Below are 15,727 nucleotides of genomic sequence, written 5' to 3'. Positions count from 1 at the left end.
AACACCTACTTTGCCTCTTTCTCCCAACTCTTCTTATTGCCCCTCTAAAGTTTCAGGTATTATGGCATCCAATATATCATTGTTTTCCCAGGTTTTTTTTTCACTGCTTCTACTCCTCATCCCAATTTCACCAATCATTATCACCAACTTGTCCAACCCATTTTCTACCTCTTGCTCAACTTTAAACTAGGCATTCTAACACAACATACTGGTGCATGTTTTAGTAGAGAAAGCAGAATTTTAGGACATATCTCTCTGATACACTCTTTCAATGTCTTGATAAAATGTCATATCATGAAATGCTGCTGTACTAGCATGCACACAAACCCAAAGAGCAGCACCCTGGAAGGATCTGTTCCACCGAAGAACAGAATATTGCTACCTCATGACTACACTGAGCTACTCTGTAACAGACTATTGAGACCCACACATGTGCAGACCAATTGCTCCCCTGTGGTGCCCAGTACTCACTGGGCACCACATTCTACCCGCCCTATTCACTATCACCCAGAGGATCAGCCATCCCTACTCAAAAGAGGATGATCAACAATAAAAATAAATATAAATAATTGTAATACTTTGAAATATAAAAAAAAAAATATAACAAAACAAAATGTAAACAAAAACTGGAATTTGTGCTGTATGTGTGTTCAACTGTTATTCACCTTTTTCATGTTAAGTGCACCCACACTTATTATATATAATTTTGTTCAGGAGAAACCAGGCTTTCATTTAGGCTTTCATTTCACATGAACAATTCATATATGAAACATAATTAATTATGAAAAAAATTCTGCTAGGCATTTTGACTGTGAATGTCATAATACTGTTAGCTTTTACTGCAAGTCTCTTGAGTACAACCCCCCTCCTCCCCCCACCCCTCCCACCTTTACAGGTTGTCTGGTGTTTTTGAAAGTTGCAGGGTCAGAATACAGCATGTTTTTTTTTTCGGTTTATACACATTGAAATTTGCTGGGCTGGTTATGTTTCATTTAAGACTTTATCGTAGCCCAGGAATGAGAATTACCCCATGATGGCATACCATTTGCAAAATTAGACAACCCAGGGTATTCAGTATGGGCTATGACCAGTCTTTTTTAGTAGCCACTTAGTCACAAACACTGGTCAAAGTTTGCATTTATATTTTGTGTGTTAAAAATGCAAAAAAGAAATATAAACCCTAACTTTGCAATACCCCATTTGCAATAATTTGGGTTGTATTCTTTTGCAAATTGTACACCATAATGGGGGTAATTCCTATTCCTGGGCTCTCAAAGGCAACATAACCAATCTGGCAAATTTCAATGTAAAAAAATGGAAATGCAAGCCTCATATTTGACCATGTAACTTTCAACAACACTATAAAATCTGTACATGGGGGGTACTGTTATACTCGGGAGAATTCACTGAACACAAATATTAGTGTTTCAAAACTGTAAAACGTATCACAACAATGATATCATCAATGAAAATGCTGTTTGTGTGTGAAAAATGCTAAACACTTCACTTTCACTGACAATATCACCGTTGTGATACGTTTTACGGTTTTGAAACACTAATATTTGTATTCAGCGAAGTCTCCCGAGTAAAACATTACCCCCCATGTACAGGTTTTAGGGTGTCTTGGAAAGTTACATGGTTAAATATAGTGCTAGCAAATTACATTTTCTGGACTTTCTGCCTGGGTTTTCAGGCAGGTTACTCAAATTGGAATCAATAAAATTACTTAATTATATAAAACTATTACATAAATATGCATGTAGAATTTAAATATATACACAGATTTATTTGAAGTCTATGTGTATATTTATGAAGTTATTTATGTAATTATGTATATGGATTTATTTATATTTTTTATTATCTTTATATATATATAGATATACCATATTTACTTTAAATGTGCATTAGATTCGTTGGCGCATTACATTCACAGCAAAATTTTTCAGAGCGATCACATGGCCCGTGGGGGCCTTATTTGCCGAGGGGGGACTGTCTGGGATGTCAGGCAGTCCCCCAGGACCGGGAGACAGGGCCGCCATCAGGGGGTGACAACCATGATGGTTGTCACGGGCCCGGCGGCCCTGGGGGTGCAGGTGCATCTGCACCAGGGCCCATCAGGTGGCCCAAGCATTTAGGGCCACCCGATGGGCCCTATATCTTCAGGGGCCCGGTCAGTGCTGCGACCGGGTAATTGCGCGACCGGGCCCCTTTAAAAAATAAAAATAAAATATTGCGGCAGCACCGCAAGGGCTGCTGGGAGGAAGTGACGTCCGGTCACTTCCTCCCAGCTTACTGCGCGCGGGAGGAGAGCGGAGGGAGAGCAGAGGAGAGGCATCCGCTCACTCCCATCATCCCCAACCACCCTCCTGCAACTTAAAGGTAAGAGGAGGGTGGCTGTGTATGTCAGTGTGTATGTCTGTATGTCTGTATGTCAGTGTGTGTGTATGTCTGTCTGTCAGTGTGTATGTCTGTATGCCAGTGTGTGTGTCTGTCTGTGTGTGTGTCTGTCTGTGTGTGTGTCTGTCTGTGTGTGTGTCTGTCTGTGTGTGTGTCTGTCTGTGTGTGTGTATGTCTGTGTGTATGTCTGCATGTCAGTGTGTGTGTGTGTGTGTATGTATGTCTGTGTGTATGTATGTCTGTCTGTGTGTATGTCTGTCTGTGTGTATGTCTGTCTGTGTGTATGTCTGTCTGTGTGTATGTCTGTCTGTGTGTATGTCAGTGTGTATGTCTGTTTGTGTATGTCTGTTTGTGTATGTCTGTTTGTGTATGTCTGTTTGTGTATGTCTGTTTGTGTATGTATGTCTGTCTGTGTGTATGTCTGTGTGTATGTCTGTCTGTATGTCTGTATGTCTGTATGTCAGTGTGTCTGTCTGTCTATGTGTATGTCTGTATGTCAGTGTGTCTGTCTGTCTATGTGTATGTCTGTATGTCAGTGTGTATGTCTGTCTATGTGTCTGTCTGTATGTCAGTGTGTATGTCTGTCTATGTGTCTGTCTGTCTGTGTGTATGTCTGTCTATGTGTCTGTCTGTCTGTGTGTATGTCTGTCTATGTGTCTGTCTGTCTGTGTGTATGTCTGTCTATGTGTCTGTCTGTCTGTGTGTATGTATGTATCTGTGTCTATGTATATATCTGTGTCTATGTGTATGTCTGTCTGTCTGTGTCTGTCTGTCTGTCTGTATGTGTGTGTCTGTCTGTGTGTCTGTGTGTGTCTGTCTGTGTGTGTATGTCTGTCTGTGTGTGTGTGTGTCTGTGTGTGTGTGTGTCTGTCTGTGTGTCTGTCTGTGTCTGTGTGTCTGTCTGTCTGTGTCTGTCTGTGTGTGAGTCTGTCTGTGTGTGTGTGTGTGTGTCTGTCTGTGTATGTATGCCGGCCGTTATGTATTTATGTGTATGTATGTCTGTTTGTCAGTATGTGAGTATGTATGTACGTCAGTGTGTGTGTCTGTTAGTATGTGTGTATCTTTCTGTGTCTGTGTCCTTTTGTGTCTGTGTGTGTGTGTATTCCTGTGGGCGGGATTTGGAGGCGGGCACACGGGGGCCCAGACCTTGAGCTGTGTTAGGGGCCCCACAATTTCTGATGGCAGCCCTGCCGGGAGAAGTGTGGATTAGGTAAGTGGGGTGGACAACGGGGACGTTCTATGCTGCCCGCCGGCGTTTAGGCTCGGCTCCTTAAGGACGGCATAGAACGCCTGCGGTCCTTACGGGGTTAATGGTGATATTTTGCAGTTAGTAAGCAACTGTTACTTGCTAGTGACAGGCACTTAGCAAGTAGTGACTGGATGGTAAATTGAAAACATTGGAAATGAGCCCTAAATAATCAAACACAAAAATCCAGGACCTCAATAGCAAAGAGAACTGAAGACACAACTACCCAAAACTTTAAATATGATTAATAATAAATAATAATCATAAAGGGACACTGTAAGTACCTAAACAACTTTAGCTTAATTGATTGGTTTTGGTGTATAGATCAGCCCCTGCAGTCTATTGGTTTTTTTTTGGTTTTGGATTTTCTCACATCTGTTGGGATTTTAGTAAACTTTTTTAAAAAGTTATGTTTTATTTTTATCTTATTTATGGATTGCTCTCCTTACTCTAGAGGGAAGACTCGTGAGGTTTAAACTGTCCAAACCTCCGAGCCTCCTCTTGGTTTTCAATTTTAATTTATTCACCTTCCAGCATATGATCCACACAGTCTTCCTACATGTTTCTTGTAAAGGGTGATCTAATTTCCTTGTGTTACAAATCGCTATTTGTAACTGGCCCTTTAAATGAAAAATTGCCCTGCTTCCCTGGATTGTGGAGAAGCCTATTTGCCAGCCTCCTTCCTTATGACTATGGCCCTGTGTGAGCGGTGATACCCCAGATGGCTATGCCATGGAGCCTATTCATATAATGAAAGACTATGGGAAGGACTTTAGCTCCGTGGCAATTGAACTGTGTGAATAGGATCTGCGCGCTATTCGGTAGTTTTGTGCGCTCAGATCCTAGCTATCTGGGGATATGTGAAATGTCTGTGTGTTATGTGTAAAATGTGACTTTATGTATTTTAAAGTGTTTTATGTTGTTTTGCAACCATGTGGTTAATGGAGTCTGCCTCTAGTCCTGGATAATTGAATTACTTCCCCCCATTGTCTCCAGGATAGAGGGCCCTGTAAAACCATGCTTCCAGAAGGTCAAATGCACATTTTTACTAACTTCTGAACCCCTGGTCCAATTCGTATGATTTTTGAGTATGTTGTTCCCCTGAATGGATTGATTGTGAATATGTATTTTTATGTGAATGTGATGTATATTTTGGGAGTTATGAATGTTGTGTAAAAACTGTATTTTTACTGTCTGTGATAATTATGTTAATCCCTTGTGTAGCATAATTATATCACAGACATAGGGGAGGATTTTGTGTGTAATTACTGGGAGTGGTTTTAATGATGTACGTGTATGATTGGTTGTTTTGTCCCGCCCTGTGGGTGGTCCTGTATTTTCAAAATGGTAATAAAAACCAGGCTGGGTGTTCCAGCACCTCAGACCTCTTCTGACCCTCTAACTTGCAGCCTCGACTCATGTTTGTAGGGGACAGCTATAATCACTACAGGGATTGCTATGCTCGTCATACTCCCTTAGCTGTTGAGCTCTTGTAAGAGCTCTTGTTCCTGATCCTGCTTCGCTCTACAGAAGGGAGAGGTTCGCCTATTGGAACCTGGAGCCTGGTCGTAGGTCCAGGGCGCAGAGCAGACGGCGAGATACCAGCCCAGCAGCGGTGGTTCGTGGAGTTCGCAGTGCTTATGGTGGCTACGGTGCTGATGGTCCTTTGGTGAGCGCTAGGAGCATCCTTTTCTACGGTCCAACTTCCAGCCAGCCTGGAGGCAACCGTAACACCTTGAATTTCTTAAATCCTACTCTGCTAATAGCCTGAAGGAGACTCCTGTGTGTGATTAAAGTTCAATTAACGGAGCAGGAAATAAAAAGATAAAGAAACACTAAATTGTCAGGAATACAAACATGTTTAAATGACACTATCAGTGTGAAAACACCAATTAGGTGTCCAGTACCCTTTGTCCCCCCTTTCCCCTCTCTCTTTTTTTTCCAGCTTAAAACATAATTAATGTATATGTTTTAGGTTATTGTGAATAATTTAGGAGCAATGCTTGAGTTAGTTTTGCATTACAATTTTTTTTTTCGTAGCGGTATTGTTTCTTTTATGTAATTGTAAAATATTGCATAGTGCTGTTACCTTCACAGTGAGGTGGATAGTGACTCCAGCCAGTTGCAGTGCATTCTCTTGTTCTTTGTTTACTAACCATTTGATATCTGTTAAAAAAAATAACAAGTGCAATTTTATAAAGAGTGTATTACTGAATCTAACTATACGAACATAGAACACATTAAGGGGGATACTTCAATGAAGGCTTTTTTTATTTTTTTGCAGCAAATTGTGCCAAACATTATGGAGTAATTTTGTTCCTGTTCCTTCAATCTGCCTGAAAATCATTATATGTGTTAAATAAATCTTTACAAATGTTCCCTTATTCCCTTGTTTACTTATTTTTGATTATATATCTACTTATGTGTCTGTACATGCAATTTATCTTGAAGTCTATACAATTTTGTTTTGTTATTTTTCTTGTTTTTGTTGTATTTGTAATACGTTAAGAGAAAAATCTAAATAAAGAGAAATATTTAAAAATGTTCCCTGAAATGTCAGTAGCCGTGTTAAAACTGGTACAGAATAGCTCAGTTTGGGCCAGAACAGTCTAATTTGGCTTGAAATTGCTATGTATTAAATCTAAAATAAACAGAATTTCATCAGATTTGAACCACGTTAGTCCTGTTGTAGACAAGATCACAATATATGAGGCGACATAACGTGACATTACATGTAATGTAGTAATATGGGGAGAATACAGTTCTTGAAAATAGAAAGAACTGTAATATATGTGAAAGGATTATGGAGAAGCATACATTAGGAACATGGGAAATTGGAAAATATTACATACAAAAAGCTTTAATATGTGTTGTGATTTGTAAAGTCATTGTTCTGTAATAGATTTATTTAAATTTTTTGTCCTGCCTATAAGCAAGAATCAACACATATCTTTTATTTATTTAGAAATGTGCTATATATATATGCTTAATATGTCTTAATTTGTAAATATACAGCACATCTAAACTCCTTTGCAGATTATATCTTGCAGCAGATCGATTGGCACATATGTTACCTAACTGGTCTAAACTATGTTGCATGGGATGAGAACAAATCCGCTCCTTAATCCATATTTAGTGGACATGTCTGCATTTAACTTCCTTCTGGCTCTCAACACAGCATTTCGATTAGAAAGATTTACATGCTTTGTTCCCAGCCCTGGAATATATACGCATAGTAGCTGAGCAACCGGTGAACCCACTATTTTTCCTCCCATCTTCCCCCCTATTACTCTTCATGTTTCTCTCACTTTTTGATTTACACAAATTACCGTGTTGATATTCATTGGAACATTGGAAAGTTTTTTCTGATGCTCTTATGTTTAAAATAATTTATTTTGTGGAATTTTAATGTATTAGTGTGACAATAATACAATCACCAATTGTATTATTGCCAGGGCCTATCTTATGGTCACAGACGCCTGGGTGAAGAAATGTTCTTGGTGCCCCAATGTGGATGTAGTCAGCTTACTAACTCCTCCCCTTTGCAAATGTCCAAATATGCATGTTTCTGTGCAACAACTCCACCTCTCAATCTATAAGCCCAACTCATTTTTCTAAACACTCTCACTGAAAGAGACAAACTGACAGATGCACACTGGCAGACACACTCTCAATGACAGACACATGATCTCACTGATTTGAAACACACTCACTGACAGACAGACACACACAATCACTGACACACACACACACACACTCAGTGACAGGCACACATACTGACACTCAAACACAATCACTGACAGACACAAACAAATTCACTAATAGACACACACTCACTGACTTAAAGACACACTTTTGCTGCATTCCCCAATGCCTGCAGTGATTGGGAAAGGTAATGGTCTTGTTTTAAGTGGGATTTCTGTGCATATATACTATTTGGCAGTGCATATCAGTTGTACAGCTTGAGGACGGCTGAGGGATTATTTTAGCATGGGTGAAAAGTTTCACACACTGTCACTAACAGACACACACAGACACACACACACACACCGACAGACACACATACTCACTGATAGACATATTCACACTGACAGAAGCACACACTCACTGACAGAAACAGACACTCACTGACAGACACACACACTCCCTGACAGAAAGACAGACAGACAGAAACACAATCAGTGACAGACAAACTCACACAATTCATGTACCAGGTGTACAGGGGCGGGCTGGGTTAGGGTGCTGGGGGGATTTTACAGGCAATCCAGCCATTACTGGCATTCAGAATATTCCAGCAGCATTGCTATTATATTTTGTGTCTGGCAGCTAGCCAGCCAGCCGCCTTTGCGGGGAGGGGAAGGCAGTGCGGTGCCTATCCACTGTGTATGTGCATAGGCATCTTGTCTGCCTGTCTTTCATGCTCCCTGTCTCTCATGCTCAGAAAATCAAAGGTCATGAGTAAAACGTGCAGAAAGGCCGACAGACAGGATGTCTGTGTACAAGCACAGTTCACAGGTGCCACACAGCCTCCCATTAGACATGAGGAAGGTCATGAGGATGCCATCTGGGTCCTTAGGTATGTGCAGGGGATACCATCTAGGTCCTGGGGTATGTGCAGGGATGCCATCTTGGTCCTAGGGTAAATGCAGGGGATGCTAGCTGATTCCTTTGGTAAGTGCAGGGAATGCAATATAAAATCATGGGGGTAAGTGCAGGGGATGCCAGGTATCTGGGTGCTTGAGCAAGTGCGGAGGATGCAATCAGGGTGCCTGAGCAAGTTGCTGGGGGCATAGAGATGTCACAGTCAGATATGTTAAGGGAAGAGAGATGGCACAGAGCTGTTGAGGGGAGAGCAATTGCACAGAGAGGCTGGGTTCAGAGAGATGGCAGTGAGAGGCTGGTGGCAGATGGATGCACTGGCAGGCTGTTTGGGGACACAGATAGCACTGCAAGGCTTTTTGGAGGCACATATGGCTCACTGGCATGATATACACATGTTATGAATTTACTGTTCTTTGGCATAATGTACAAGATTAATGCATTTACTGCTCATTGGCTCGATATACAATGTTTATGCATTTAATGTATTAATAGCATTCACATGCTGGAAAATCCTTCAGAACTGCTTTTACTAATGATTACTAAACCACACAGGACCATCAATAGCGATGGACAATAAAAGGTTGACCATAAATGAAATCTGAAGACAAACTTTAAATATGGACTACTTCTGGAACCATGATACAGTTGACTGCGGAAGCTCAATTGAGCGAAACGCGTTTAGGTACCCACTATATGGACTTTATTTTATATTGTTTTGATTGTAATCTGTTTTAAGCTGTTTTTTATTTGGTTAATACACCTTTTATTGCCCAGCACTATTGATGTTCCTGTGTAGTTTTTGGTTCCAGAGGTTTTTTTTTTTTTTTGAAAACTCCTACATTTGCAACAGGTATTTAACCCCAGAGCTAGGATTTGTGGGCTCTGAACAAGGTGAGCTTAAGAAATGTAAGCGATATTGTAAATGAAAAGTCAGTATATCCGGAACCATTGGAGTCTTATTTCTGTTTTATCCTACATATGTATTTGTAAAACCTTTTGATGGGAGGTGGTATGCTACCTTAAATGCATAGAAGTGCTGTTTATTGAGCCAGTAGTTACGGGTTCTGACCCATGTGAGTGGATTTTATCACCATCTATTTTAATGAGTTCTATGTACACTACCAGCTGTAATATGTATATTTTTGAGTTCTTTCCCTTTTTATGTATTTGATGTATATCTGTGATTTACAATTTTTATAAGGGTAAGCTTCATATTCATGTTTTTTTAGTGCTTTACTTTTGCTTTTCACTTATATCACAATTGTATGTTAATTTGTGTGTGGGTATAAGGGTTTTCACACACAAGCGTGTTTTTGAGCTGCTATTCACTTTAATTGTTAAGCGCTTAAACGTTCACACGATTTCACGCTAAAGAACAATAAATGTACATATTATTTCCAATTGAAAAGAAATCCAAATTTGTGAATTTTCTTTCCAAAATGTAAGATTAGTCCTGAATGAGAGACTTAAATGCAAGTTTAAAAATATGACCAAATAGATCATGTTAAGATGTTAAGCATTTACCGGCACTCTTGGGATAAATTCATCCAGTTTATTTGTAGGTAGAACCAGTCAACGTTTCAGCTCCAGGTCGGAGCTTTCAAATATATATATATTTATAGTCAATACAATGTTAAACATAGATCTCCACAACAGTCAAGCCATAAGACGTGTTTTTCCCACAGAAATTACAAATTTGCAATGCTGTTACTACCGCAAAGGATTCTGGGTGGGCATATGCAAATTATGCAAAGAATCAAATTTTTGCCTCATTCCATTTTAAACATGGATTCCTTACAGTCTGTGTTTGCTGTATACAACAGCTTTGAAACACAACTTGGGAAAAGATGCAAAGCCAGTGAACCACTGGTGTGCAGATCTTTGTTCAACATTTTATTGACTATCCACAGACTTCAGGGGTTTTCAATCAGATTTTTTCCCCACCATACCTTTCTTGGTTTTTGATATATATTATATATATTTTATGACTTTACAATGATGGAGAGTTAAGGTCATAGTTTCTCATAATAGAGCCAAACATGTAATTCTTGTTTTTTACTCTTATTCACTGATTAGATTGTGATGACCTGAAATTTTATAGGTTCTTAATGGGTTAATCTATGCATATGCTTGCAATTGGGCTAGTACGATGTGTATATAACATGTTAATAACTACAGACAGACACTAACTCATATTTGTCGCGTGCAGTGACCTTTAATATTGTTTCTTTTCTTACAATTCACAGAGTTCACCTTGTATTGAATAACCAGTTTTATTGTACTCACCCTTCATCACAGGAGTATTCTACTACAGCACCAAATACAAATCCCTCCCCTTCCTTCAGGTCAAATGTACCAAATTCGATATCTCCAGGGTGGCCACATGATTTCCCTAAAAAATAAATAAAGCACCTTAGTATAATGATTCTGAAATAATAAAACTAATCTCTGTATTAATGTTTGTTTTGAAGATGCACATTCCCTTGATTTTCAACAAACATACTTACTTTTACATACTCCGCGAGCTATAAATTCCCAGTTGCCATCAGCACATGTTTTTTTAATAAAACCTTGACGACTGTAACCAGGTCTGCAAGTAAAAGTCACTGTTGTACCAGGAGGATACGATTCTTGGAACGTGCCTTGAAGTTCAAACTCTGGATCTCTTGGAGGTGGACCGCAGGGAACTAAAATTAAAAAAAATATGCTGTTACTCGTGCAGCTCCCACCATTCTTGTAAATATATTTAAGTAAATATAATGTTGCTGCCTGTGTTTGGCTGGGTCTACCTCAGAATAAAGAAGTGTGCCCAAAGTCATGGATATACATATCTGTATCATGTGTTCATGGAGCCATTTATAATTGACCAAGAGGAATCAAGATATTACATCATGTCCTCATGTAGCACTTTACTGGTGTACAAGGGTGACACTAAACAACAGAAAATATACAAATGTGAAGGTAGCGGTAAATGCTAAATACAATATGGAAGGGCAATGGAGTGATATGCAATGCAAAAGATAAAAGAGATTATATGAAAATGTGGAGTTATAATAGATATATAGCAGTGGAAATGTAGGAGAAATCATTGGGGACACTAAAGAGAGAAGGAAAGAGAAGGAAAGAGCAAAGGGGAAGAGAGCCAGAAAACAAAGACAAGCAATTGTAAAAGAGTACAGAAAGGAAAAGACAACAATAGGGGAAGTGAAATTGGGAAAGTGTGGAAAGGAATGTGAGAGCAGTGGACAAGAGGCATTGAGTCTTCCTTGAAGTCTACTAAACTGGAAAAGATAAATAGGGATTGTGGTGAACGGGACCTCACCACAGGCTCCTGGAGGAGCCTGCTTGCCAGCCTCCTGTCTCAGGAATATGGACCATGCTCAAAGGCTTATAAAAGACTTGGTTCGTGAGATTCCCGTAGACTGTTCGGGAACCGAACCAACCCATGAACTGCGGACCACTTCTGAGCTTATTGACCCTTGTTAACCTCTCCTGACACTTCAATCAGTTTGGGTTCTAATTGTGCGGCTGGGTGGCTACCGTTCGTAAGCACGAACGCGTGGGAACTGTATTGGCGGCCACCTTGTTCACGATAAAATGAACAGTGGAATATATTTTTGTGCATTTGGCTTGAAATACATTTCAATTTACCAGAATTCTGGATGACCGGTGGGTCTTTCCAATGCTATAACTCCTAATCACCACGTGGAAATATAACAAAAAAACTAAATGGACAATAGACGAACAGTTTAATTAGATTTTTGTTTTAGAGTTCTGGTCCTTATGCTAAAAAAAAGAGATGATGGTTCTGAAAAAAAAAAGATAACTGATGGGACAGCTACTAAATGTTGATCCCCCCCCCTCCTTTTTCCCCTCTATTGGTTACTTCTTTTCACTTGATGTGTTAACCAAATAATCAAATAATGGGAAAATGTACCTATCAGTATACAGCAAAATACACTGCTCAAAAAAATAAAGGGAACACTTGAACAACACAATGTAACTCCAAGTCAACCACACTTCTGTGAAATCAAACTGTACACTTAGGAAGCAACACTGAGTGACAATCAAATTCACATGCTGTTGTGCAAATGGGATAGACAACAGGTGGAAATTATAGGCAATTAGCAAGACACCCCCAATAAAGGAGTGGTTCTGCATGTGGTGACCACAGACCACTTCTCAGTTCCTAAGCTTCCTAGCTGATGTTTTGGTCACTTTTGAATGCTGGCGGTGCTTTCACTCTAGTGGTAGCATGAGACGGAGTCTACAACCCACACAAGTGGCTCAGGTAGTGCAGCCCATCCAGGATGGCACATCAATGCAAGCTGTGGCAAGAAGATTTGCTTTGTCTGTCAGCGTAGTGTCCAGAGCATGGGGGCGCAACCAGGAGACAGGCCAGTACATCAGGAGACGTGGAGGAGGCCGTAGGAGGGCAACAACCCAGCAGCAGGACCGCTACCTCCGCCTTTGTGCAAGAGCTCTGCAAAATGACCTCCAGCAGGCCACAAATGTGCATGTGTCTGCTCAAACGGTCAGAAACAGACTCCATGAGGGTGGTATGAGGGCCCGAGGTCCACAGGTGGGGTTTGTGCTTACAGCCCAACACCGTGCAGGACGTTTTGATCTTAGCCAAGCCAATGCTGTACCGTAGGAAAGCATTGGGGGGGGGGGGGGGCTATTGCTTGTGCGCTAATTTTACCACATGACAGGAGGCTTCATATTTGCATATCTTTCTTTACTGAAAACTCCAGCAGCATAGAAACAGTAACAACCAATCAGAGAAAAGATATGGTGCCCATAAAAGGCCCTGTCTATGACATCACTTCCTCTTTCTTTGCTGCTCCAGCCATCAACAGGTCAGAGTAATTTTACCTCTCTGGTTTATGTACTCATATTGTCTTTTTATTGTATTATTACTGTTTATCTTATTTTTATTATTGTATCATTGCTGTTTTTTCTTCTTTTTATTATTGTATTCTTACTGGTTTTTCCTTATTCACCCCTATCTACCTATCACTGTCCCCCTCCTGTTTTTCAGCCTCTATTACTTTACTTTTTTCGGGCTGACGGTCAGCGGGCGTCACGGCTGTTCGTGCCGCGTTCGCCACGTGGACCTGCCCTTATTGACACAGGGGGCTGGGTGGGGACGGGTGGAGGGTAGCCGGGGTTAGAATATTTTGTTTGCCGCCCTTTTTTCCCTTCCCGCTCGCAGCCGCGAGCGGGTAGCTCTCACTCGTGCGGCCGGCGGCCATCTTGGTTCTCGCGGTTCGCGAGACCCGCGACGGCCGCCTCTCCCTACTCTCGGCGGTTCGGGAATCACCCGATCGCCACAACGGAGTTGGGGGACCCCCCCTCAGGGACCCCCCCCCTCCTCTCAGTCTCAGGAAATCGGACAGCTGGAGAGTTGGCTTAGGTGACAGGCTGCTTTGCCTGCAAAGCTAACAGACAGCTATTCTAGCTATATGCAAGTTCGAACCCCCACAGGGGCACCTATGAAAAACTCACTGGTTTTAATTAGAATGTTTTAATGGGATTAAGTGAACAATTTTTTAGATATATCACCTGTTTCCCATAACTAACAAGGTCATTTACTGGCAATAAAGCAGGATATATATAAGGACCTTTTATCAAATATTTGTAAAATAACATTCATTATCTATGTTAAAATTTAATCTATTAGTTTACTAAAGTGTCCTATTTTACCTATGTAACAGTTTATATGGTACAAATTTAAGTTTGTGGTAGGCATTACTCTCCATCCTGTGCAAGGTCAGTAGGTATGATCACATTCTGCTGGTGGTCCTGTTTATATTGTTCGGTACAAGATAGTCTATGCAGGCACAATTGAGTTTCTTTGGGATGAAGGCTGTACTATATATGATATACATACCTTAACTGACATACTGCCTCGCTGGTCCCTGCAGGGACAGATGCAACGTTATTCCCCCTCAGGGGATCACATACTGCTATACCCTTCCAATGGAATATTATACTGATTACCCGGCACAGGGTTATATTACATTACTGTACCCAAGGGTGCAAATTCTATGTGGGTGTCCTCTGGGTATTTTTTCATGGCACACCACCTGGGGTGACCCCCCAGATATGCATGCAAGGGCGCTGACGGCCCATTTCAATTGATGTGGGTGTCCTCTGATTGCCACGGCACACCACCCGGGGTGAACCCCGATGATATGCACAAGGGTCTGTATTTTCAAGAGATAAACACATACAGCCCTGATTTCACTGACTACGTGCATATACAGCCCTCTCACTGCCTGTCAGTTTACTTTAATGCAACAGTACCGCGCTGGATACGGTTTGACGGCAGGACCACTAAGGAAACTGAGTGTACTGCGTAGTACCCTTCACAGGGATACATATATGTATATTTACGGTGCCTAGTGTACACATTGAACGTGGGTGTCCTCTGGGTTATTTTTTACATGGCACACCACCTGGGGTGACCCCCAGATATGCATGCAATACTTGCAAGGTACCAATAATTATAATGTGGGTGTCCTCTGGGTACTTTTTCATGGCACACCACCTGGGGTGACCCCCAGATATGCATGCGAGGTCACTGACAGTCCATTACCTTTGATGTGGGTGTCCTCTGGGTTACCATGGCACACCGCCTGGGATGAACCCAACCGAACAGACGTGGTTCCTGCGGTTGCAGACCTTATGGAGACAGGCCCCACGCGCCTCTATAATCAGCCTGTATAATTTAATACCATACATACAGCTCTGGCGTACATTTGTGGTGGACCCGGCTAACCTGACCAAACACCACTACCAGTCAGTCGCGCCTGCACCGCGGCTCTCAGTAGCCAGATTAAACTAATAGAGGTGACCCCTCTACACTTGGCACAGGTATTCATACTCTCAAACAAACTAAACAGGCAATTCCAACCATTTTACCCGGATGATCCTCAAACACTACTCCCAATGACTACCCACTGTCTCCAAACAGGACGGGAATGAGTCATGGTGGACACCCTCAACCTTCCCAAGATTTCTAGGCAATGACAAACGCCGCTGTAGCGGCCTCAGTGGAGAAGGTTCTGTTTATGGGCTCTACCCCACACCGCTTGATGGAGGACACTTCCTCGAAGTACGTTAGGGAAACCTGACTCTGTGACAGCGGCCAAGGCAGAGATAGCAATAGCGGCACTAAACCCGAGTGGCCGAAGACGGAAGTATGCGCACGCCTCAAGGCCACATACCCCAGCCCACTGCTACCAGACAAAGTGGTAGTTGTGCCCGAGCTCAATAGATGACGTACTATGCGCCGACAGACACAATTCTGTTCTGGTGCGCATCAACAACACATTATGGGACTTAGGAACGACAAGAATTCGGCCCAAAAGCACAAGGCCTACTATTTGGTGTAGTGTTCATGGCAGAACTCAAGGAGCACGTAAATCTATTCAAGTCTCCCCTACGGGGAAAGATGTTTTGGGAGGACTGGTCGGT

The 15,727-nt window shown here is 41.5% G+C and overlaps 1 protein-coding gene across 1 annotated transcript in view; it reads right to left on the bottom strand.

The window, feature by feature from the left end:
• CFH (complement factor H) overlaps positions 1 to 15,727 on the bottom strand; it is a 1,233,551-nt gene that overhangs the window by 1,168,015 nt on the left and 49,809 nt on the right. Inside the window, exons 2-4 of the mRNA XM_063428115.1 lie at positions 10,753 to 10,932; positions 10,532 to 10,637; positions 5,733 to 5,809 (exon numbers count right to left, since the gene is read on the bottom strand). Of these exons, the coding sequence (XP_063284185.1) occupies positions 5,733 to 5,809; positions 10,532 to 10,637; positions 10,753 to 10,932 (363 nt within the window). The remainder of the gene's footprint in view (positions 1 to 5,732; positions 5,810 to 10,531; positions 10,638 to 10,752; positions 10,933 to 15,727) is intronic.

Source organism: Pelobates fuscus, chromosome 7 (genome assembly GCF_036172605.1).
Source record: "Pelobates fuscus isolate aPelFus1 chromosome 7, aPelFus1.pri, whole genome shotgun sequence".
Lineage (NCBI taxonomy): Eukaryota > Metazoa > Chordata > Amphibia > Anura > Pelobatidae > Pelobates > Pelobates fuscus.
This window is presented reverse-complemented; position numbering and strand designations above follow the sequence as displayed.